The 22,147-nt window shown below is 39.7% G+C and overlaps 1 protein-coding gene across 1 annotated transcript in view; it reads left to right on the forward strand.

The window, feature by feature from the left end:
* The first annotated feature begins 1,775 nt into the window (after nt 1–1,775).
* LOC133970827 (protein TANC2-like) overlaps nt 1,776–22,147 on the forward strand; it is a 61,387-nt gene continuing 41,015 nt past the window's right edge. The window contains exons 1-3 of the mRNA XM_062407886.1: nt 1,776–2,025; nt 19,162–19,266; nt 19,436–19,543. Coding sequence (XP_062263870.1) covers nt 19,209–19,266; nt 19,436–19,543 — 166 coding nt within the window. The 5' untranslated portion in view covers nt 1,776–2,025; nt 19,162–19,208. The remainder of the gene's footprint in view (nt 2,026–19,161; nt 19,267–19,435; nt 19,544–22,147) is intronic.

The raw sequence follows: 22,147 nt of genomic DNA on the forward strand, positions 1-22,147 counted from the left end.
GTGTGTCTTACTTCCCTTCTTCATCTGGTCCTCTGTGGGTAGGCAAGTCATCTTTTCTCCGCCTGCCCCTCCCTTACTTTCTGTATTTCACTAAGCAGTGACAGTTCTTGCGACTGACTCTTCGTCGGTTGGTGGAGTCTGGTCTTGTCACAGCATCATATTGAGGAGGGTTTTGTCGTTGGGGAGGAGGAAAGCAGGCGTCCACACTAGGACTCTCTTGGTCCGGGAGTTCCTAAATTCCCTGGTGGACCATCCTTATTAATTAAGTTTATTGAATCGTGAACATCAACAATTACGCCTGATCACTCAATTTAAGACGCGGACGTCACCACAAATCCTTGTTTCTTTCTCTGGCAAAACAGGAAAAATGCCCTCCACTAGGATGATTGCCTTGAGGATGGGTTAGATAAACATCAATAAAAACAATAATCCAGAGACAATGACTAATACACCTGTTCCAAATAAAACCATAAACGTGTTATTTGTTATGTCTGTTTGATTTTCTATTTGAGAATCCTCTAAACAGTGACCCATTCACTTCGGTCCTCTCGTCTCTTCAATGTCAGTAGAGGCAGAAGATTTTTCTCTCCGGAAGGCCAACCACCGAAGTCTTCTCGGATCCAGACGATCTTACAAGGGACCCTTTTCGTGACGGCAAGTTTCTAATGGAAATTTATCTCAAGATGTGAAATCTAAGATCGGAGTTGTCTTTGAGTTTTAATTATTAGCTCTGCAGAAGGTTACACAGTCAGCAACAATTCTTCAGAGTGAAACCACAAGTAGTTAAAAAGACAGAAAGCAGACAGGAATTGTATTTATTACCCCATATGATAATATCTGTCTTAGAGGGGATAATTAATGAAAAAATGAAAATCCACTCTCACGGGGGATGAGGTGTTTGAGTCCACAAAACACTTTTTGAGTCTCAGGGGTAAACAGCATTGCAGCCAAATCCAATACAATTGACAGGGGATTCCTTCAAACAGAAAAAAACAACAGAAAAAAATTATAAAAAGCCTCTATATGTCTTCAAGCCTCGACATTAAAATTCTACTCGAAACGGCATCCTTTACATCATGTTTTTAAACTAAATGTCCCCTACCGGAAGTAACGGCGTTAGCGATAGTATCGATGCTACCTGGCACCCTGCACGTGTCCTTGGGCGAGAGCTTGTGCAGATATCAGAGGAAATTTAGGCTAAAAACATGGTGTAAATGACCTTGTTTAGAGTCATTTAAATGTCGGACTTACACTCATACTTGGATGACACCAAAGGACCAGTATGGAGGCATGTTTTTTTTTCTGTTGTTTTTTTACGTTTGAATAAGGCATAACCATTTACTTTAATTGTATTGGGTTGGGCTGAAACGCTGTTCAACCCTGATACTACTTAAGTGTTTGTAAACTCAAACACTTCAACCACCCCTCCATCGGCATAGAGGTGAGAAGATAGTGAGGGAATTTTATTTTCCGGTGAATTATCCCTTTAACCCACCTTTCTCCAAGTCACTCTTACCATGAGTCAATGTGATTTGATTTCTTTAATCTTCAGTGGGTCACTTGTGGCCTCTGAGCTGAGACCCTTGCTGTGGAAAGCACCGGTGCACGTTAGCCTTTGACCACTAGATGTCCTCCTCCTCATCATGACAGCTGCTGGCTCAACTGTCGCCGGGGATCCTGTTGTTGTCTGTCGCGCGCGCACACACGCACACTGCGCTTCCTGGCCACGCCCCTCTCGTGAATAATGCATCAGCTACCGGAGGAGGAGGCTCGTGCCCCCGGAGCTGCTCTGCTCGTGTGACGGTTAATAATGGTCAGCACATCAGCAGAGACACAGACACACATGAACACGATTGAACGGTAATGAATGGAGAATCTGCCGCACGCACAACGACCCCGCTGGTTTGCACCGGAGATTTACAAAGGAGCGGCCGAGGGTCTGATATTAACCCGACCCCAGCCTATTATCTGCCGGCCTCACATTATCCTCACCGCCGCGGGTCTGCGGGGAAACAAACACTCACGGTAAGCTCAGTGCGTGTCCGTGTGTGTGTGTGTCCCTGTGTCCCTGTGAGCAAAGGAAGTGGAGATGTATATTGTAGTAAGATGGCTGGTGTGCGATGTGCGTGTGCATGTGTCGGTGTGCGTGTGTGTGTGTGTGTGTGTGACTGTGTGTGTGTCCTCACCTCTCCCACCAGCACAGCCGTGTAAAAAACAACAACCTAATATTGATAATGATTTAATAATGATAAACAATAACAATTTCACTCATTATCATTGTTGTTGTTTAGTAGTGGTTGTAGCATGGCCCCTGGTAATGGATGAAATCATGTAATAATCTACTGGACTCTGAGTCACTGCAGAGATGTTGTAGTGACAGTGTAAATCCTACTTCATTAGCACAGAAGCACATCTACACTGTGCTATGATGATGTTACAACCTCAACATGTAAAACACAAACTGTGGCTTACCAGTTAGACACCAGGTCACTGCTGAGGCTGTAATGGAGGAGCAAAGAGAAGTCCAAAGGTACAAAATGGGTTTTAAGATGGGAACGACTTGGACATATGAACTCTGTGAATGTGTTTGTTAATTATTTTAATTATTTACTTTCTCCTGCATGTTGGACATGATTCCATTTCCAGTTGGTTTTACTCTGCTTGGTGTGTGTTTGATCCAACTGGTAGAGAACAGTAGTTGAAACAGAAATTATTTAATTAACATCGTTTTTTTCTGAACGAGGAATCTTTGGTGATGGTATTACCTACTTACCTATACCTACCTACCTACCTACCTACCTACCTACCTACCTATACCTACTAACTTACCTACCTGCATCGATCCATCCAACTGGATCATGTGGGTCTAGGAGACGAAGCTGGATGAAAAGTGAACATTTGAGGAGGTCTGCTGAAGGTGGGAGTTTGAATACAGTTTGGACATTTGTTTGGTTAAGGTGTTTTAGATAATGCCCCAAAATGCTAAATATGGCTCCTTTTAGTGTTTGTTCAAAGCATTTGTATATAAAGGGAGGCAATGTGGTTCAGGACCCCTGAAGACCATATGCTGCTGCTGATGTTGAAGGCTCATGATATGATATATCATGATATTTTCATATCATAACATGAAAATAAACATTCTTAATGACATCTATATGCATCAGGAAAAAATGTATCTAGAGAGAGACAGGACGTGAGGGAGGGAGTATGACTTTGAGCCATGAATGTTGAATGTGCCTTGCAGATCAATTTTGATAATTAAATCAGATAAAAATGATGTAGGTGTGCTTTACCATCCTGTAGCTAACAGAGGATGAAATGAGTAGTTGATATCCTTGATCGGACAGGCTTTTCAGGAATGGTGTGCGACCAGGGGTAGGCAGTCAAGGCAAGGAGCACTTGTTTTTTGTGGATGGGATGGAGGGTGCCAGAAAAGATAGAGCAGGAATAGGAAGTAGATGGGTAGAAGGTCTCAGGGTCAGCTATAACAGTGGATAGAACCCAGATGCCATGACCCCATTTATTATCCTAGATTCTCACAGGCTACCTCCAATATGTTTTCATATAATTATAGGGCTTAAGAACCACAGCAAAAATACAGACAAACTATTCAGCAATTGAAGTATACCTTCTCATATCAAAGTCACTTTTATATCATAACTAGACATAAAAGTGTTCTCAAATACATCTGAAATTGGACTTAAAAATAAATAAAACATGTGTAAATGAAATCCAGTTACACTGATGCCTATAACCAAAAACACACTTTCTGGGAAACTACCAGAAAACACATCAGAATGGATGAAAGCAAGTCTGGACATTAGCAGCCAATAGTAACAGACTCAGAAAAAATCTAAATAGCTACATAATTCTTTATTTGTCGAGCTATAATATATTATTGTATCTAGCTAGCTACTTTTGCATCTTGCTATAGCAGCTATTCGAATGCAGAAACATTGCTCTGAGCAAGATGCATCTCTCTGGCTTCTTTTCCAGTGGCTGTCATCTCATGTTAATCTGCCTAACCTGTAGTTCGTAGTCTGGGTTTAACACTGCCCCCCACCATGTCAGTCATTAGTTTAATGTGATCACTCATTCGGCATCATTAGTTCTAATTAAAAGTGTACAAAACACTGCCAGGAAATGTACTGTGCATTTTCGCTGTAGTTTTTTTAATGTTTTATAAATTCCATAATAACTCCAGCACATTCTTGCCAAATCTTCAAAATATTTTCTCAAACCTGCCTAGCAGACTCCCTCTGGTCTCATCTTAAACCCAGTACACTAAATTTGAGTTCATAAGCAGGATATCTATTAAAAACTCGCGATAACTATTAGAAAAATAATCCATGATACCAGTGCATGGTAATGCAGTGCCTTTTGTATGAGCGCAATTTATCACTTTTGCTTCCTGTGTTCTTGGAAATGGAAAGCACATGATTTAGTGTACTGGTATCATATTCTATATTGCAAGGACGAGTGAGTGTGGACCACCTGGCCCGTGTCCTTGATGTTCTTTTGATCTTTCAATAGTGTGAATAATTTGTGTGTGAATACATTTTTTAGCCTGTCCTTTAGCAGTTTGCAGTCCCAAGCAGTTTAGTTGCCATACTCTCTTTGTGGTAGTGAAGGTTACAAACACATAAATATAGAAATATATATACTATAATCTGTAAGCATCAGTCAGATGCTAACTTTTTTGGACTTTCAAAGTTTTAATAAGCTAGGAGGCAGATGTATTAAATAACCCTTGAACACATTTTCTTATTGAGGTTTTTAATGATTATTTTTGTGACTGTTTAATCTGCTAATTGCCAATTACATTGATAATTTCAAGGTATTAGTTTGTGAAAAAATGAACTGATTCAAGTTGAGTAGAGTATAGACCATCGGCTAATATGAGCATATCATAAACAATAGTTGGATTTGCTGAGATGTATTTTTGAAAAGAATTTTGGGGCAATCAGAGGTGAGCAGCAGATAGTCCAGTAAATACGTACAATTACATGAGGATTATATCAGGTTTGTCAGATGTAGATTTTACATTAGTAAAGATGGTGGACAAGCAACTGGATGCCAGGCTTGTCACATAAGACAAGCTTTAAATGACAAAAGTGTATAAGTGATAATCGTTTATAGAAAGAGGAAAGGGGAAAAGGTAAGCATGTCAGTTAGCCCTTTGTTTGTTTATCTCCAGGAAGTTCTTCTTTGTTTTTGAGGCTACGAACACACACACACAAGCCTGTGCACACACTCACACACTCCCTTCCTGTATGTAGGCAAGCTGAGGGAGACCTGAGCGATTGCAGGAAGTCAGGATTGACTTCTCTGGGGAAGAAAGATAAGAGTGTGAGTATGTGTGTGTGTGTGTGTGTGTTTGTGTGTGTGTATGAGTTTCCACTATTGCTAACACACAACCAAACCTAGCATAGCAAAATGATTCTGGGCAAATGCTCTTTGTTTAGTGTGTGCGTAGGTGGGGTGTGCTTCAGAATAAATTGTGTGAATGATGCTGTTGATGTCCTCGACTTATCGGAAGCTGCACTCACCTGTGTGGTTGTTAAAAACGGAAATCCCTTTGAGGTGCTGAAGAAGGGGGCAATCAGTCAGTGCAAATGCTAGGTTGACCTAACGTAGAGGCAGCATGAAGGGCGAAGCTGCCTTGGAACATCAGAAGAAACTAGTCAAGTTGTTTGAGAAATGAAAACAAACACACTTAGACAAACACAAAATATTACCAGGGAACAGGTAGCACAGGTTGGATCATTTTAATTGATTTTGCATCAGCAACAAGTCATTTGCATTATTGAAAAACGTGTATGCTGATGTTCGTTCTCAACCGTGTCCCTAAGACAGGTAACAACCAAATCAACTTGGAGCCATCCCCTTGTGCACCATGAATGTATCAGAAAAGTCCAAACTGTCAACCTGATTTTACACAAGCCATATATATATTAGTCATGTTAATCAACTTGTTTCTTCCTTAGTTTGGCCTATATTGAGGCATATCTGATGTAATGGGATGGTACAAATTTCTTTACACAACACATAACTACTACTGTGTATTACAAATATATTTACCATGTAGAAATGTTCTCATCGATAGTCTCTGGTGGCCAAGCATTCGAATGGTGACACACACATCTGTGGCATTTCTGTGATTCAGTTTCTTTCAATATTTTATCTGGCATATAAGCAGATATGAATATGCTGCATCTGCAATAATAAATGTTTATATATCGGCTTGGTTGATTAAGCGCTGGGTCTGGACACTGCAGGGGTCAGTTTGTTCTTGCAAAACAAAATACAAATGTTTTATCGTAAACTTCAGAATTTTTTTTAGTTTGTTTTTTGCAATAGTTAAAATATGTTTTTTAATGTAATATAAGCAGTGAAGTGTAAGAGGAGAATTTGTAAATGTAACTGAATACATTCAAAACAAGTTACATTTGCATATAATTGTAGCCTGATTGGTTAGAATGTCAGTTGAGAATACTTAAACAGTGTGTGGATTTACAATGGGGCTACTTTCTCTCTGTAGATATGCTAGCATGATTGTGACCTCCAGTTGGCATCACTTCTTAATAATGACTGCACTGTATGGGGTTTAATAATTTTACTTTGTCAATGCCACACAAATATAAGGATACAGAATTATTCCCCGATTGATTTGTCTGTCTGTAATTAACAAGTTAAGGTCAACAAAGACCTTACAACATGACTGTTGTGAACTGGATGTTCTACTGGACAGATGTGTGAAGTGTTTGGTCGTAGGTGCTTTTAGAATTGGTAACTGGAAAGCAAACAGCATGTTATTTGTTAATATGAGGAATTCGTTTTTAGCATTCTGTTGCTCTGCTAACATTAGCATCAAGCTAAGACCTACATGTATGGTTATCCAAACTTGTTGTTATTAGTTACTTGTGTCGGTATCAAACAAAATTCTTGTGTGCTTGAGACAGAAAAAGTTGGAGGAGGTCAGATGGAGAAGTAACCGATAACAGATGGTGTGTGTGTGTGTGTATGGAGGACCATACATGACATAAGTAAAAATAAATAAATAAATAAATGTATAAATAAATACAGAAATAAATAAATAAATGAATAAATAAAAATGGAAATAAATAAATAAATACAGAAATAAATAAATAAATATGTTAATACCAAAAGAAATGTCAAAAGAAATGTCTTAAATATATTTTAACATTTATTTTTTCCCTGATACATTTCCTTTGCATTTGCAGTGTCCTTATGCTAATGAGAAAGGCGGGCCTAACCGCAGTCTCATGCAGGATTGGTCACAGGAGTGTAATGATCCAGCCCTACTACTTCTGCCTTTCAATGCTGGTGTCCAGTAGCTGTTTGCAGCGTTGAGCCAGTTCACACTTAAAATGAACTAGTTCAAGTTCAGAGGGTTAGTTAAGGTTATTTTTTATTTGGATGATTTAGGTGTCAGTAGTCCTGACTGTGAGCGTCACGTCTCGTGTTGTAATGAGCACAAGGAGCGAGCCGAGAGGAGGAGGAAACAGAAACTCCAGCTCGTTACAAACCACCTGCCGCCTCTGCTGTGATCATGAAGCCGCTGATCTCTGAGCAGATGGGACCAGAGAAGCTCTGTGTTTCCACTGTTTCCACTGTTCCACAGAGTCACTAACTGGCTGTTGCACGGTGAAGAGCTCAATCTCAGTCACTGCCCGTGTCTCTGAGCGAGTGTGTGACGGAGCGCAGGGGCTGTGTGTGTGTGTAGCTCAGTTGACCAATCCTGCTCGAGACTGAGGTTAGGCCCGCCTTTCTCATTAGCATAAGGACACTGAAATGTGGAAATAAATAAATGTGGAAATAAATAAAAGTTGCAATAAAAGTGGAAATAAATAAATAAATGTGGAAATAAGTTTAAGACATTGATTTATTTAATTCTGCATTTATTTCCATATTTATTTATTTATTTCCACATTTATTCCAACTTTTATTTTTCGATTTCAGTGTCCTTATGCGAATGAGAAAGGCGGGCCTAACCTCAGTCTCGAGCAGGATTGGTCAACTGAGCTTAACACACACACAGCCCCTGCGCTGTGCCACACACTCGCTCAGAGACACGGGCAGTGACTGAGATTGAGCTCTTCACCGTGAAACAGCCAGTTAGTGACTCTGTGGAACAGTGGAAACAGTGGAAACACAGAGTTTCTCTGGTCACATCTGCTCAGAGATCAGCGGCTTCATGATCACAGCAGAAGCTGCAGGTGGTTTGTACCGAGCTGGAGTTTCTGTTTCCTCCTCCTCCTCTCGGCTCGCTCCTTGTGCTCAGTACAACACGAGACGTGACGCTCACAGTCAGGACTACTGACAGCTAAATCATCCCAATAAAAAATAACCTTAACTAACCCTCTGAACTTGAACTAGTTCATTTTAAGTGTGAACTGGCTCAACGCTGCAAACAGCTACTGGACACCAGCATTGAAAGGCAGAAGTAGTAGGGCTGGATCATTACACTCCTGTGACCAATCCTGCATGAGACTGCGGTTAGGCCCGCCTTTCTCATTAGCATAAGGACACTGCAAATGCAAAGGAAATGTATCAGGGAAAAAATAAATGTTAAAATATATTTAAGACATTTCTTTTGACATTTCTTTTGGTATTAACATATTTATTTATTTATTTCTGTATTTATTTATTTATTTCCATTTTTATTTATTCATTTATTTATTTATTTCTGTATTTATTTATACATTTATTTATTTATTTATTTTTACTTATGTCACGTATGGTCCTCCATATGTGTGCTTGTGTGTTTGTGTGTGTGTGTGTGTGTGTGTGTGTGTGTGAGAGGGAGAGAAACATGCAAACACAACACTTATCTCTCGTTCTCTTTCACACATATGGACACACACTCAAATGAATGAGCTTCTCACCACATCACCCCTGAGTCACATTTACTGGCATCAGAGTGATTCAGATCATATCTCCCTTTCTTTTTCTATGTATTTTTCCTTTTTTTGTACAAGAACACATAACTTTATTATCTAAACTGTACCTTTTACAGACAGTACTACAATTTCAGTATTAAATATCGTATATATATACTGTATATGTGTGTGTGTGTGTGTGTGCGAGCCTCCTTGCTTTGGGAATAGCAATGAAGTTGATATGGTTTATCTTTTAAAAGTAACACATTATTGGGAAGATTAACTCAGCAAATTTATCTTTACCTGCCAACTCTAAACTCTCCAAAATATAATCCAACTTCAATGATAGATGTCACATGTCACCAGCAAACATGACACAGATGTTTTGGTCTTGTCCTCGCTTACAGGATTACTGGTCACCCATTTTCAAACACCTCACTGAGGATTTCAATTGGGAGGATAACAAATAATATTATTGCATTTGTATCTTTGTTAGCACAACTAATAATACTGTTTGAGAGAAAGTATTTTTACCCTTTAAGCATCTCTAAGGTTTAAGAACCTCCCAAATTTAGGGAGAGTTACGTACTACTTGATGGGATCTTCTGGAAAACTGAATCTATTTGTGGACCCATGATTAGTTACATAGTTAAACATAGTTTTTGGTTTGTTTGCTCTTTCCTGTTTCTTCAAATCTTCCTTTTTTTATTTAATTAAAATTCCACCTTTTTGTTATTATGTATTTTATTTTGATCTCAAACCTTGTACTGCAACCTGTACTGGGTCCTAATTGTTCATTGTATTTTTTTGTACCTGTTCAATGAATAATCACAATTATGGTGAAAACAATTAAGTAAAATTACACACAATAATGTAACAGTTTGCTACATTATTATGGAAAAGAAAAGACAAAATAAAGTAATGAATACTACAATAACATCAGTAATGAAGTATGTCATTCACTCTCTCTCTCTCTCTCTCTCTCTCTCTCTCTCTCTCTCTCTCTCTCTCTCTCTCTCTCTCTCTCTCTCTCTTCTCCTTTCTTTGCACTGAACCAGAAACAAATTTATACAAAATTTTTATCAGCCACTGTCTAATGTGTCCAGTGCCTTTTTTTAAAAAAAATATCACTATTTAGAGACTGTGCGTGTGTGTGTGTGACTGAATGCTTGTCATCAATGATTAGCACATTGACAGACATGCAAATCTAAGCTAGCTACTGCTGTGTGTACGTAACATCAAAGAAATAACACAACATATGGCTGCTGCAGCCAGAAGCTTTTGTGTGACCCTTTCTCAGACAAGGATTATGCTTATTCCTGATGAGCCATGCAGTTACTTCAGTCATTCAAGTTTGAGACATCTGCTGCTGAGTCTGGTTGTAGAACGAAATAATGTTTATTTATTTTTATGAAAAACTATTCTATGTATTTCTTCGAGAAGTAGTTTTAACACTTAATGAAGTGTTGTTTACTGTCAACAGTGGCTTATCTGACACACACATACACACAAACACACACAGGAAATGTAGGGAAAAATGATGATTATTAAGCACACATTTAACACTGACCACTTGTGTGATCTAATACCAGGTCTGAAAGAGCCACAGTGAGTCTGAGTCTCTTTCTAACCACCAGGGACAATCTCTCTTTCTCGGACTACATGCAGAGGGTCCATTCGACATATGCTAAGATGAGATAAGACTTTATAAGTTCAGAGGGGAATTAGAATGCAGTGACAAAAACAATAAAGAATTAAGTCTAAAATATAAGTAAAGATAAAAATAAAAGTATAAGTGTATTTTAAATAAAATCAATATACTAAGTGTATACAGAGTAATGCAGAACCAGTGCCTATTTGTAGATATCAATAGAAATGAGAATAAGATAAGCATGAGCAAAGTTCCATTAAATAGAGAAACTAATCCTTACTTAAAGGCACAGTAAGTATAAATTATATAAGAGTTGATGGAAGAATAGAATACAATTTCTTAAAGACGTGACCGCCTATCATATAATACATTCTATTCCCATGAGCAAAGATGTAACCGCCTGTCATATGATAAATGGGTAGGGTTCTGAGACCAACCTGTGACACGCGGACATTTATGTTTATGGATTTCTGTCTTTTTGTGTTTTCTGTTTCCTGTTATTATTTTGTAGCCACGATTTCCCTGTGTCTTGTTCCAGCTTCTCGGTGCGTCACTTCCTGTCTTTGATTGTCGTCCCCAATCCGCATGTGTTTCACCTGTGTGTAATTGCCCCTGCCTTCCTTCTGTGTATTTAAGCCTCTGTGTTTCCCTTTGTCGGGTGTCGGTTCGTTAGTTGTTTCTCTTACTCGTTTCCACACGTCGTGAGATATGGTTTTTCTTGTCCTGCTGTCTCGACCAGCTTTCCCGTCTGGAGCTTCCTTGTTCTCCGTGCGCCTTGTCACCAGTGTTACTTGTTAGTGTTCCTGTTTTGTTTTTTGTGTTGTTTAAGGACTCTTTTTATATTAAATACCTTTTTTCATTATAACTTCTTTATCCTGGGCCCATCTCCTTCCCCAAACCTTAACACAAGCTACTATATAAAAGGAAGGTGACAAAGCAAATGACATAGTTGCATATCCTTTTTTGTCTTCCAACATCCTCTTTTGCAACTAGTGAATTTTTTTCTGTCAAGCTGAAAACAGAAAATGGTAACTTCAGATTCAGAAAAAGTGGCCTTTCCTTTAGGGATCTTTACAGTTCCTGGTCCAGTCCAGTTTACTATAGACACCCAGGTATTTAAACTCTCACACAATCTCCACCAACTCGTCTGTGATGGAGAGAGACAAAAGGAGGAGTCCTGGTTCTCGAGGAGTCCTGCACCAGCTCATTTGTTTTCTGATGTTGAGCTGCAGACGGTTCAGTTTATATTCGTCAACAAACTATCTATCAATCAATCAATCAATCAATCAAATTTTATTTGTATAGCCCATATTCACAAATTACAATTCATCTCATAGGGCTTTAACAGGGTGTGACATCCTCTGTCCTTAACCCTCAGCAAGAGTAAGGAAAAACTACAAAAAACCCTTTTAACAGGGTAAAAATATGTAGAAACCTCAGAGAGAGCCACATGTGAGGGATCCCTCTCCCAGGACGGACAGAAGTGCAATAGATGCCACGTGCAGGAGAACATCATCAATAATCAAAGTCTCTAGCAGCATTGATGAAGCACAGTCCATGCTCAGCAACCATCTAGACCACGATCCACCATCCAGACCAGACGCCACTTCAGTCCTCAGTCACCGTCCACCGCCGCCCACCAGGAGGACCCATCACAAGCCACCACTGCGGTCCTGGTCCACCGCCCGTGCCCAATGCCAACGCGACACAGGGTCCGCCACCAGCACCACGATCAGCCCACATGACTCAGAATCCGCCACACTGGATCCAACACCGCGACCCCCGGTGCGCGATCCACAAACCGTAATCCATGGTGCGGCCACAGAGGCCCTGGATCTGCGGGTGATAAATCAAAGGGATTCCGGGGAAGGGGGATAGGGATGGAGAAGAGGAAGGAGAAGCTGGAAAGAGAAGCTCCGTGTGTCATGTGTCATAAAATAGAACAAGTAATGTTCTGGCGCACTAATTAGCTCTAACTATAAGCTTTATCAAAAAGGAAGGTTTTGAGCCTACTTTTAAACGAACAGATGGTGACTGCCTCCCGAACTGAAAGTGGTAGATTATTCCACAGCCGAGGGGCTTGATGGCTAAAAGCTCTGGCTCCTACTCTACTTTTAGAGAATTTAGGGACGACAAGTAGGCTTGAATTCTGGGAGCGGAGTGCTCTAGTGGGTTTATAAGGTATTAACAGCTCTTTAAGGTATAAAGGCGCTATATTATTAAGGGCCTTGAAGGTGAGGAGGAGAATTTTAAATTCTATTCTAGATTTAACTGGAAGCCAGTGTAGCGATGCTAATATTGGAGAAATGTGCTCTCTTCTCTTTGTTCTCGTCAGGACACGTGCTGCGGCATTTTGGACAAGCTGTAGAGTCTTTAACGACTTCCTGCTGGAGCCTGATAATAATGAATTACAATAGTCCAGTCTCGATGTAACAAAGGCGTGGACTAGTTTTTCTGCATCTTTTTGTGAAAGGACATGTCTAATTTTTGAAATATTACGCAAGTGGAAAAAAGCGGTCCTAGAAATTTGTTTTAAGTGACTATTAAAGGATAAATCAGGATCGAAGATCACTCCCAAGTTCCTGACTGTTTCATTGGAAGCAAGGGCAATGTCGTCTAGCGCAGCTATATCATTAGATAATGCATCTCTAAGGTGTTTGGGGCCAAGTATTATAACCTCTGTTTTGTCTGAGTTTAATAAGAGAAAATTGCGGGTCATCCAGGTTTTTATGTCCTTAAGACATGTTCGAAGTTTAGTTAATTGATTACTTTGTTCAGGTTTTATTGACAAATATAACTGGGTGTCATCCGCATAGCAGTGGAAATTTACCGAGTGTGTCCTGATAATGTTTCCTAGTGGAAGCATATATAATGAGAATAAAATTGGGCCGAGCACAGAGCCCTGTGGAACACCATGATTAACTTTGGTGCGCACAGATGATTCATCATTAATTTGCACAAATTGGGAGCGATCAGAAAAATACGATTTAAACCAGTTAAGGGCGGTTCCATTAATGTTAATTAACTGTTTTAGTCTTTGTAATAAAATTTGATGGTCAATTGTGTCGAATGCTGCACTGAGATCTAACAGAACGAGGACAGACACAAGTCCCTGATCTGAGGCTATTAAAAGGTCATTAGTGACTTTTGCCAAGGCTGTCTCTGTACTGTGATTGGCTCTAAACCCCGATTGAAAGTCTTCATATATATTATTTTCCTGGAGAAACTCACACAGCTGATTGGCTACCACTTTTTCTAAGATTTTAGAAATGAAGGAGAGGTTAGATATTGGTCTGTAATTGGCTAAAACCTCTGGGTCTAGGGTGGGTTTTTTGAGTAGGGGTTTGATGACAGCTATTTTAAAAGTCTGTGGTACATAACCTGATGATAATGACAGATTGATAATGTTAAGTAACGAACTATCAATTAGGGGCAGATTGTCTTTAAGTAATTTGGTAGGAATGGGATCTAAGATACAGGTTGTTGGTTTAGAACCTGAGATTAATTTGGTAAACTGATCACGGGTGATCAGAGAGAAGCTGTCTAAGTAATGGGTAGGATTCTCAGCCGTTTCTGAGATCTCTGTTGTTGGGAGGGTATTAGTGCCAATTGAGGGCAGGAGATGGTTGATTTTATTTCTAATAGTTTGAATTTTATCATTAAAAAAGGTCATAAAGATATTGCTATTTAGGGATGGAGGAATACTGGGTTCGGTGGAGGTGTGACTCTCTGTCAGCCTGGCTACAGTGCTGAAGAGAAACCTGGGGTTATTTTTATTCTCTTCTATTAGTTTTGAATAGTAGGCGGCTCTTGCTTTGTGGAGAGCCTTTTTATATTCTTTAACACTATTCTTCCAGTCTATGAGGTTTTCAACATTGTTGCTGGAGCGCCACTTCCTTTCTAGTTTTCTTGATAATTGTTTTAACTCATTTGTCTGGGAATTATACCATATCACCCTCTGTCCTCCTCACAAATACTGTCTGTGTTGGTGTACGAGGAAACCAAACTCTCTTTGAGATTGAGGGGGAGTGAGTGTACTTCATACCGGCCTGGATGTCCTTAGCATCCAGTCTGAATGCTGCTGCCACTGAATCTGGCTCATAACGTGCTGATATTCTCTGCACAGTCTTTAGCCTGTGTTCCATCACCTTAACAGAGAGTGTCCTGCGTGATGGGCATCTTTGAGAGTGGGCATCCTTTGTTCTTGCAATGGTTAGAGTACGTAGTGTCTAAGGAAAGAGGACCAGAGCTCTGTAAAGTTCGAGAAAAAAAATGTGATCCCTCTGGTCAGGATGCTCTCAGCAAGTCCTCTGCGGGCCTGAAGAGGGACTGACAGCTCAGTACCACCTTTTATCAGCTGTCCTTATGAAATGAAGCTGCTGCTGAGCTCTTTTGTCCGTGATCGTGGTGTTAGGTGACCAGCTCAGATTCAAGGATATATGTAATGCCACAGACTTTTTTTTTTTTTTTTTTTTTGGCATTTTTATGCTTTTATTGATAGTGTAGAGCAACAGAGTTGAAATGGGGCAGAGAGGGGAGTGACATGCAGAGAACGACCGCGGGCTGGAATCGAACCCGGGTCCGCTGCTGGCCTAGGCCCATGGGGGGGACGCCCTACCAACTGAGCTAAGGGCGCCCCCGTAATGCCACAGACTTAAGGTCATCCACTAGGGCTGGATGAAAAAAAAAGAATCAACAGCAATATAACAAAAATCAAATAAGTGAAGTATGGCTTTCCTAGTCTTGATGACCCCTCAATGTGCTTTTTTTACCATTCACACAGGCACACACATTCATAAAGTGCAACTGTGCAGCCATCAGGGGCAATTTGGGGATCAGGATTAGCTGGACTACCCCCTAAGCTACAACTGCCCCAATATATTTATATAATGCGTATGCATTGTGTAAAGCACTGCAAGCACATGATCAGCTTCCGATTTGTAAAGTTTTTAGCTGTTTATCCAGTCTTGGTCTATCTCAGACCATAAAAAAGAGTTTATAACAACAACCTTGAATGAGGACCAAGGTTCAGTCTTTAAATTTGAAATAAGTAGTAATGTGACCTTTATTTAGATAATTATCATTCCCAATTGACATGAATAATCTTATCTTGATACATTTTTTAGCCGTATCGTCCAACCATACCATCCACCCACAACACCTTACTCTCATTGATGGTTATAGGCTGAAAACAGGGAGCTAATTTCCTTGAGTGCAGACGAGCTGCTTAGTTTTATCAGCTACATAATTCTTCACACAGACTGAGCTGTCTGTGTGAAGAATGACGTAGCTGTCGGTATGTGATAATGATCTCGCTGTCGGTATGTGGCCTCATTATAGTTGTCAATAAGTCTCAGGATGTTGTGTCATTTGCAAACTGGAATATGAGCTTGTGGTCCAGGGTGGATGTGTAGTGATGTCCATACAGTTTAGTATTCAGACAGCATCCTCGGGGCTCCTGTGCTTAGCATGTGTTCAGCTGACATCCTGTTACCCAGCCTCACCACCTGTGGTCTGTCTGTTAGAAAGGCTATAGTATCCAGTCACAGATCGATGTGGGTATACAGAGGTCGGCCAGGTTCTCATAAAGCTTTGGAGGTTGGATTGAGTTGAAGGCCAGGCTATAGTCCACCAAGAGCATTGATGTGTCCAAAATCACTCACTGATATCACTAACCACTATAAAGTGACTTCTATATAGAGAACTATATAGTGAGCTTATCGGAAAAAGAAGACAAAAATGCTTTAGGATATTACTCTGCACATTTTGCCTGCACGATTTTGATGTACAACAACTTCTGATTTTGGAAAATCCCAAAATAATTTTGTTATGTTTATTTTACACATAGTATTGCCATTTTTAAGTAATTCGCTTTTTAAATGGCCATCTTTGAATGTAGAAATTAACTTGTTTGTCCCAGTTTGTGATGTGCACACTTATCATTCGCACAGCACCTGAAAATGGCTATATAATGATGTCTGGGTAATATCAGACACAGCCTATGTCTTTGTGGGTGTTCTCATTCAGGTCCAAATTTTTCAAAGCCGTGTGCTGGGGCTACGGCAACATCCATTGACCTGTTCCCCTCTAAGGCTGGTGGATCGTCAGGGGTCTGTGGTCAGTGTGAATGTCACAGTCGTTTATCTGAATTCAACAGGGTGGAAGTAATTCATACAGGTGTTTAGCTTTTTGGGAACTGAGATAGTGTTTCCCTTTATTTATTACGTCCACACATCTTTTTTTGTTTTAATAACGCAGTAGGCATTCACTACGAGGTGCTCCGGAGGGCATGTGCAGACTCATACAGAGGTAATAACCATGATGCTATAATTAGCAATGGTCGACAGAGGGCGACAGAGGTTAGGGTTTGCTCGGGCAGCTTTAAATGCGAACACCTGGTGGGATTTAATTGGCAGTGCTGTCCATTATATATTTTGTGACTTTTGATCTGAAAGTCTCCATATCCCACCCTCACAAGCTCTCTGTTTTTTACAGAGAAAAACTAATGCCTTTAAAATAATTCTTCATCTTAAATCAAGCCTCTAAAGCTCACTGATCAATAAGTTATATCTCTTTTGGTTCGTCAAGTTTGAGAATTTGTGTCATCTGTTGTGTCACCCATTAACATCACACAACTTTGGGGGCCCCAGACAAAAGGGATATGTGGGGCATACATCAAACCAAAGCAAAGCACTTACAGTTGCAATCAGAAATATTCAACCCCCCCAAAGATTTTAAGGATTTATCAATTAGAGTTGACAGAATCTTGTTCTTTGATCAAAATTCTGCTTTGGATGCCTTCTTTATGAGTTGAGTGATAAAGAAAATCAACACGGAAAATGCATGATGTAGTATTTGTGTGTAGCAATATATTTTGTTAAGATGGCCATGTCACAATTATTCAACCCCTATATAATATTGTTCTTTTTAAAGCTGTCTGACAGTTTTTTTTGTCTTAAAGTTGAGTTGAAATATTATTAAGCCTTTGGGAACTCTATACTGATCCTTCATTTGCTTCAGCTGTGATGCATATATAAACCCCACCCATGAAGGTATTCAAGGTGAGTTGCAATCATGGGAAAGACAAAGGAGCTTCCACAAAAGCTGAGAGAGTAGATTATTTCATCACACCTGAAAGGCCTTGGGTAGAAGAAGATTTCCCCAAAAAATTATATTACAAGAGACACAATTGGGAACATTACAAGGAAGTTTACAACTGATGGAGCATCTTCAAAGCTGCCTGGCCTCGGAAGAAAGCCCAACATTTCATCAAGGACCCTCAGCAACTTAGTCAGAACAACTCAGATAAACCCCTGTGTGACTGCAAGACACCTACAGGATGACCTGATGAAGGCTGGTATAAGTGCTGCAGTGGCAACTATAAGACGTGCACTGAATAATAAAGGACTTAATGGACGGCTCCAAGATGCACTCAGCTCTTGACCACAAGCAACATCAAAAGTCGACTAGAATATGCCAGGAGGAATTTGGATAGGCTTACAGAGTTTTGGGTGACAGTTCTATGGACTGATGAAACCAAACTGGAACTGTTTGGACGTATGGACCAGCGATATGTCTGGCGTGTGAAAGGACAGGCTTATGATCAGAAGAATACCATCCCCACAGTCCAGCATGGAGGTTGGTCAAAGATTAAGATCACAGAAATACCAGGCCATTTTAAAGAGGAATGTGATTCCTTCTGTTGACAAATTAAACCTTGGTGATCATTGGACTTTCCATTAAGACAATGATCCAAAGCAAAATCTCCAAGTCCACCAAAGCTTGGATGAGAAAAAGATCCTGGAACGTCCTGGAGTGGCATTCACAGTCACCAGATTCACATTTGATTGAAAATCTTTGGTGGGTTTTAAAACAGGCAGTTGCAGCATGGAAGCCATCAAACATCACTGATCTAGAGGCTTTTGCACTTGAAAAATGGGCAAAGATTCCAATCGAGAGGTGTAAGAAGCTTGTCCGCACTTACAGAAAACATTTTTTAGAAGTTATAAAAGCTAGAGGATGCGCCACAAAGTACTGAAGCTGGGGGGTTGAATAATACTGCACATGCACATGTGTTGAAACAGTTACATTTTTCATTTGAACTTCAAAGTTAAGTCAACTTCTGTTGTCAAAATAACTAAAATATGCATCAATAAATATCTTTTGTTGTTTGATGAGGTTTTTTTGTCATTTATTGTCATTATCTGTCATCCACATCACTATAATGTCTATTGAGGTGAGGGGGTTGAATATTTCTGATTGCAACTGTATGGGTTAGGTTGTTTCCGACCATGGTGTCATAATAATATTTCAGGGGTTCTTTCAAAAATGCATGTTGGTTTGATGGCAGGAGGTTTAGACAAGGAGCAAGAATAATATATTCAAGGGTATAAAATCTGTTCAGATTTCCAACATTTTATTGTTGATGATTGAACAATACTAAAATATAGTCCATTTGGAAGGAGGCTGATGACTACTGTGCTGGAGTGAACTACAGCAGCAAATAGAATTGTTTCTGTTAATCATCGGAGTAATAATTAGGAGAGTCAGGGTTATAATGACTGTGTGTGTATGTATATCACTTACCCTCTCCCTCTCTTTTTCCAGGGAGACGTGACAAGAGGTCTGTGTGTGACCTGTTGTTGTGAGCAGTCATGTTCCGAAACAGCCTGAAGATGCTGCTGGGAGGCAAAATCCGCAAAAACAACAATGGTCAGTACTTCTGCGTCATTGTATATTTTGTGTACACTTACATGCTAAAAGCTGCATGTTCTTTTTACTTAGTGCATTTTTCTCAGTTTTGATATCTACTCGTTGCTGATATGTTGTTTTAGTGCTTTCCATTATATCATACAATATATTTTGCTCTTGTCTTCAACAGGGGGCAGCAGCATTGAGTCAGAGGGGTCCGAGATCAGGATGATGGAGGGGTTCACTCGTTCTCTTCCCTCCTCCCCCCTCCTCAACCTCCGGCTGGGCAAAAGAAGTGGTAGGGAATATTTGTGTACTGTACCTACGAAGATATTCTGTGTGATTCAGTCACATACACTATAATGACATCTATCCTAAGTCAAATACAGGAATATACTGGAAAGTACATTCAAACAACACAAACACGTCAAAATATTTAACATTTACATTCACTAGATCCAGATTTTTAATCAGATCTGCAAAAAATTACACACACTCAAAAATACCAGTCACTTATGTACAGTGTTGGGAGTAACGGCGTTTAAGTATAACGGCGTTACTAACGGAGTTCTTTTTCAGTAACGGAGTAATCTAATTAATTACTTTTGTCATCGTTACAACGCCGTTATCGTTATTGATAATGTAAAGTGGCACGTTACTACAATTTGGTTGAATGAAGCGTGCGGTTGTAACAAATCACCCTGTTCAAACCCCTGGGGAAATGCTCTACGCTTTTAATTTTAAGGACACGGGCGGACTCGACCCGCTGTGTACCTTGCGCGCTGCCCGACCAAGTTATTATAAACGAAAGATCCCTGGTTGGACCGATGACCTTGTTATCGGTCTAACCCCTAATTAAATAAATATAAATATAAACGAATTCGACACAAAAAGTTTGCGTATTATAAGTGTATTTAAACAAAACCTCAATTACTTTTTGGGAGAAGTAATTTGTAACTGTAACTAATTACTTTTTAGAAGTAACTTGACCAACACTGCTTATGTATGATGGATTAACATATCACAAAAATTATGAAAAACGCCCTATCTCGGATTGTTAAGGAAAGAGAAAATAAATTCCTGAAACTACCCATTGTTCCAGATAGGCACCAAAGGTTAATTGGTTCTTTGCTGACCTAATACACATCCTCCCTTCAAGTTTCCTCGTAATCCATCCTGTAGTTTGAATATTCCTACCAGACCAACAACGCTGAAAATGTGTATGTAATAATTTTTGGTGTAATTTCCTGGATTAAAGATGCTTATTAATATTGTTATTGCACAATAATGTGCTAATTTGTATTGTCTGAGCAACATCATGAATGTATTGACAAATGTGCAAGTAGCAACTTCTTTTAGCTCGCCATCAGTTTTTTTCTAATTCTCCTATTCTAGTTATTTATTTGACAAATTGCTTTGTTGACAAAAACTCCAGTCATCATATTTTTGTGCTCGGTATACTTATATATCTGTATCCCATAGCACTTTTCTAGTCTTGATTACAATTCAAAGTGCATCGCAGTACAGGTTTTGGCCATTCACACACACATTCATAGTACATCAATAGGCAGCACTTTTTCTATTAGAGGGGCACAACTGCACAATTTGAGGTTCAGTATTTTGACCAAGGACATTTCTGCATTCGGAATGGGAAAACTGGGTTCAAACCGCTGTCCTGGTTAGAAAAGGACCTGCTGTACCCTCTGAGACACAGGGTCTGAATATTTTCAAGAAACTTGCTTTTGCCAGTACCCTAGAATACCTTATTTTGATTTATTTTATCTTGCATTAAACTGTGCAATTAATGTTTTTTTGTCATGTTAAAATATCTTATTAACTTATATATAATTGTTTGTTATTTGTTCAGACACATTAAACCAAACAGAGAAAAGGTTATATGGCTTTATTTATATGATTCTTTTCTCTTCTTGTCGACCACTCAAAGCACTTCAAGCCACATTCACCCATTCACACACACATTCATACAGCACTATTATAAGCTGCGCCTTTTACTTCCACACACCATGCATACATTGTCAGCACAGCTGTAGGATTTTTGGATCAGTATCTTGCCCAAGGACACTTTGGCAGGCTGACCGGAGGAGCCAGGGATCAAACCAGTTAATGGACGACCTGCTCTTCCTTCTGAGCCACAGCAAGCCACACAGCCTTAAAAGTGCTCAACAGTCACTATGCGACGTTTCATTAATGAAATAGAACTAACTGTGGAGTAAACAGACCTCAAACACACTTTAAAGATGTGTAACAGTTTGAACCTCAAAGAATATATTTATTTGATATAGTGGTCACAATAAGAAAAGTTTAAGAGATACAGTCTGTAAAGATTCTTTGTTGGTTGTGGCGTCATTGTTTTATGTGCTAGTTGTGCCATAAGCCTCAAAAGAATATCCACCCAATGGAGTCTAGGTTCTGATTGAAAGGGAGAACGGAACCAAGAAGAAACCATAACAAGCATTCAAATAGTTTCTAATTTTCTCCCTTTACCACACACACAAACACACACACACACACACACACACACACACACACACACACACACGCAGCTGTGACCTGTTACACTGTGTCTGGCACCAGCGAGGGGGTTGACCTATGACCCTACATTTGATCATCCCTAGGTGCCTTAGTGAGAGAGAAAATGCAGAAATGTAACCCAACCTCCTGCAACGCTCTCCTCTCCTGCTCCTCCTTTTTCTCCTCCTCTTCCTCCTCCTGGGGGCTGATTTGAAACACTTTGTCTAAACATTACCATGTGGAGCCTCCTGACTCATTTTATTTTCTGTGCTTTCTGTCAAAACAACAAAACAACAAAAAACAAGGCAGCTTATTAAAGTCAGTATTACAAAATTGTCATTACACAAGCTCTAATTTCAATTCCAAGAAT

This window comes from Platichthys flesus, chromosome 16 (assembly GCF_949316205.1).
Source record: "Platichthys flesus chromosome 16, fPlaFle2.1, whole genome shotgun sequence".
NCBI lineage: Eukaryota > Metazoa > Chordata > Actinopteri > Pleuronectiformes > Pleuronectidae > Platichthys > Platichthys flesus.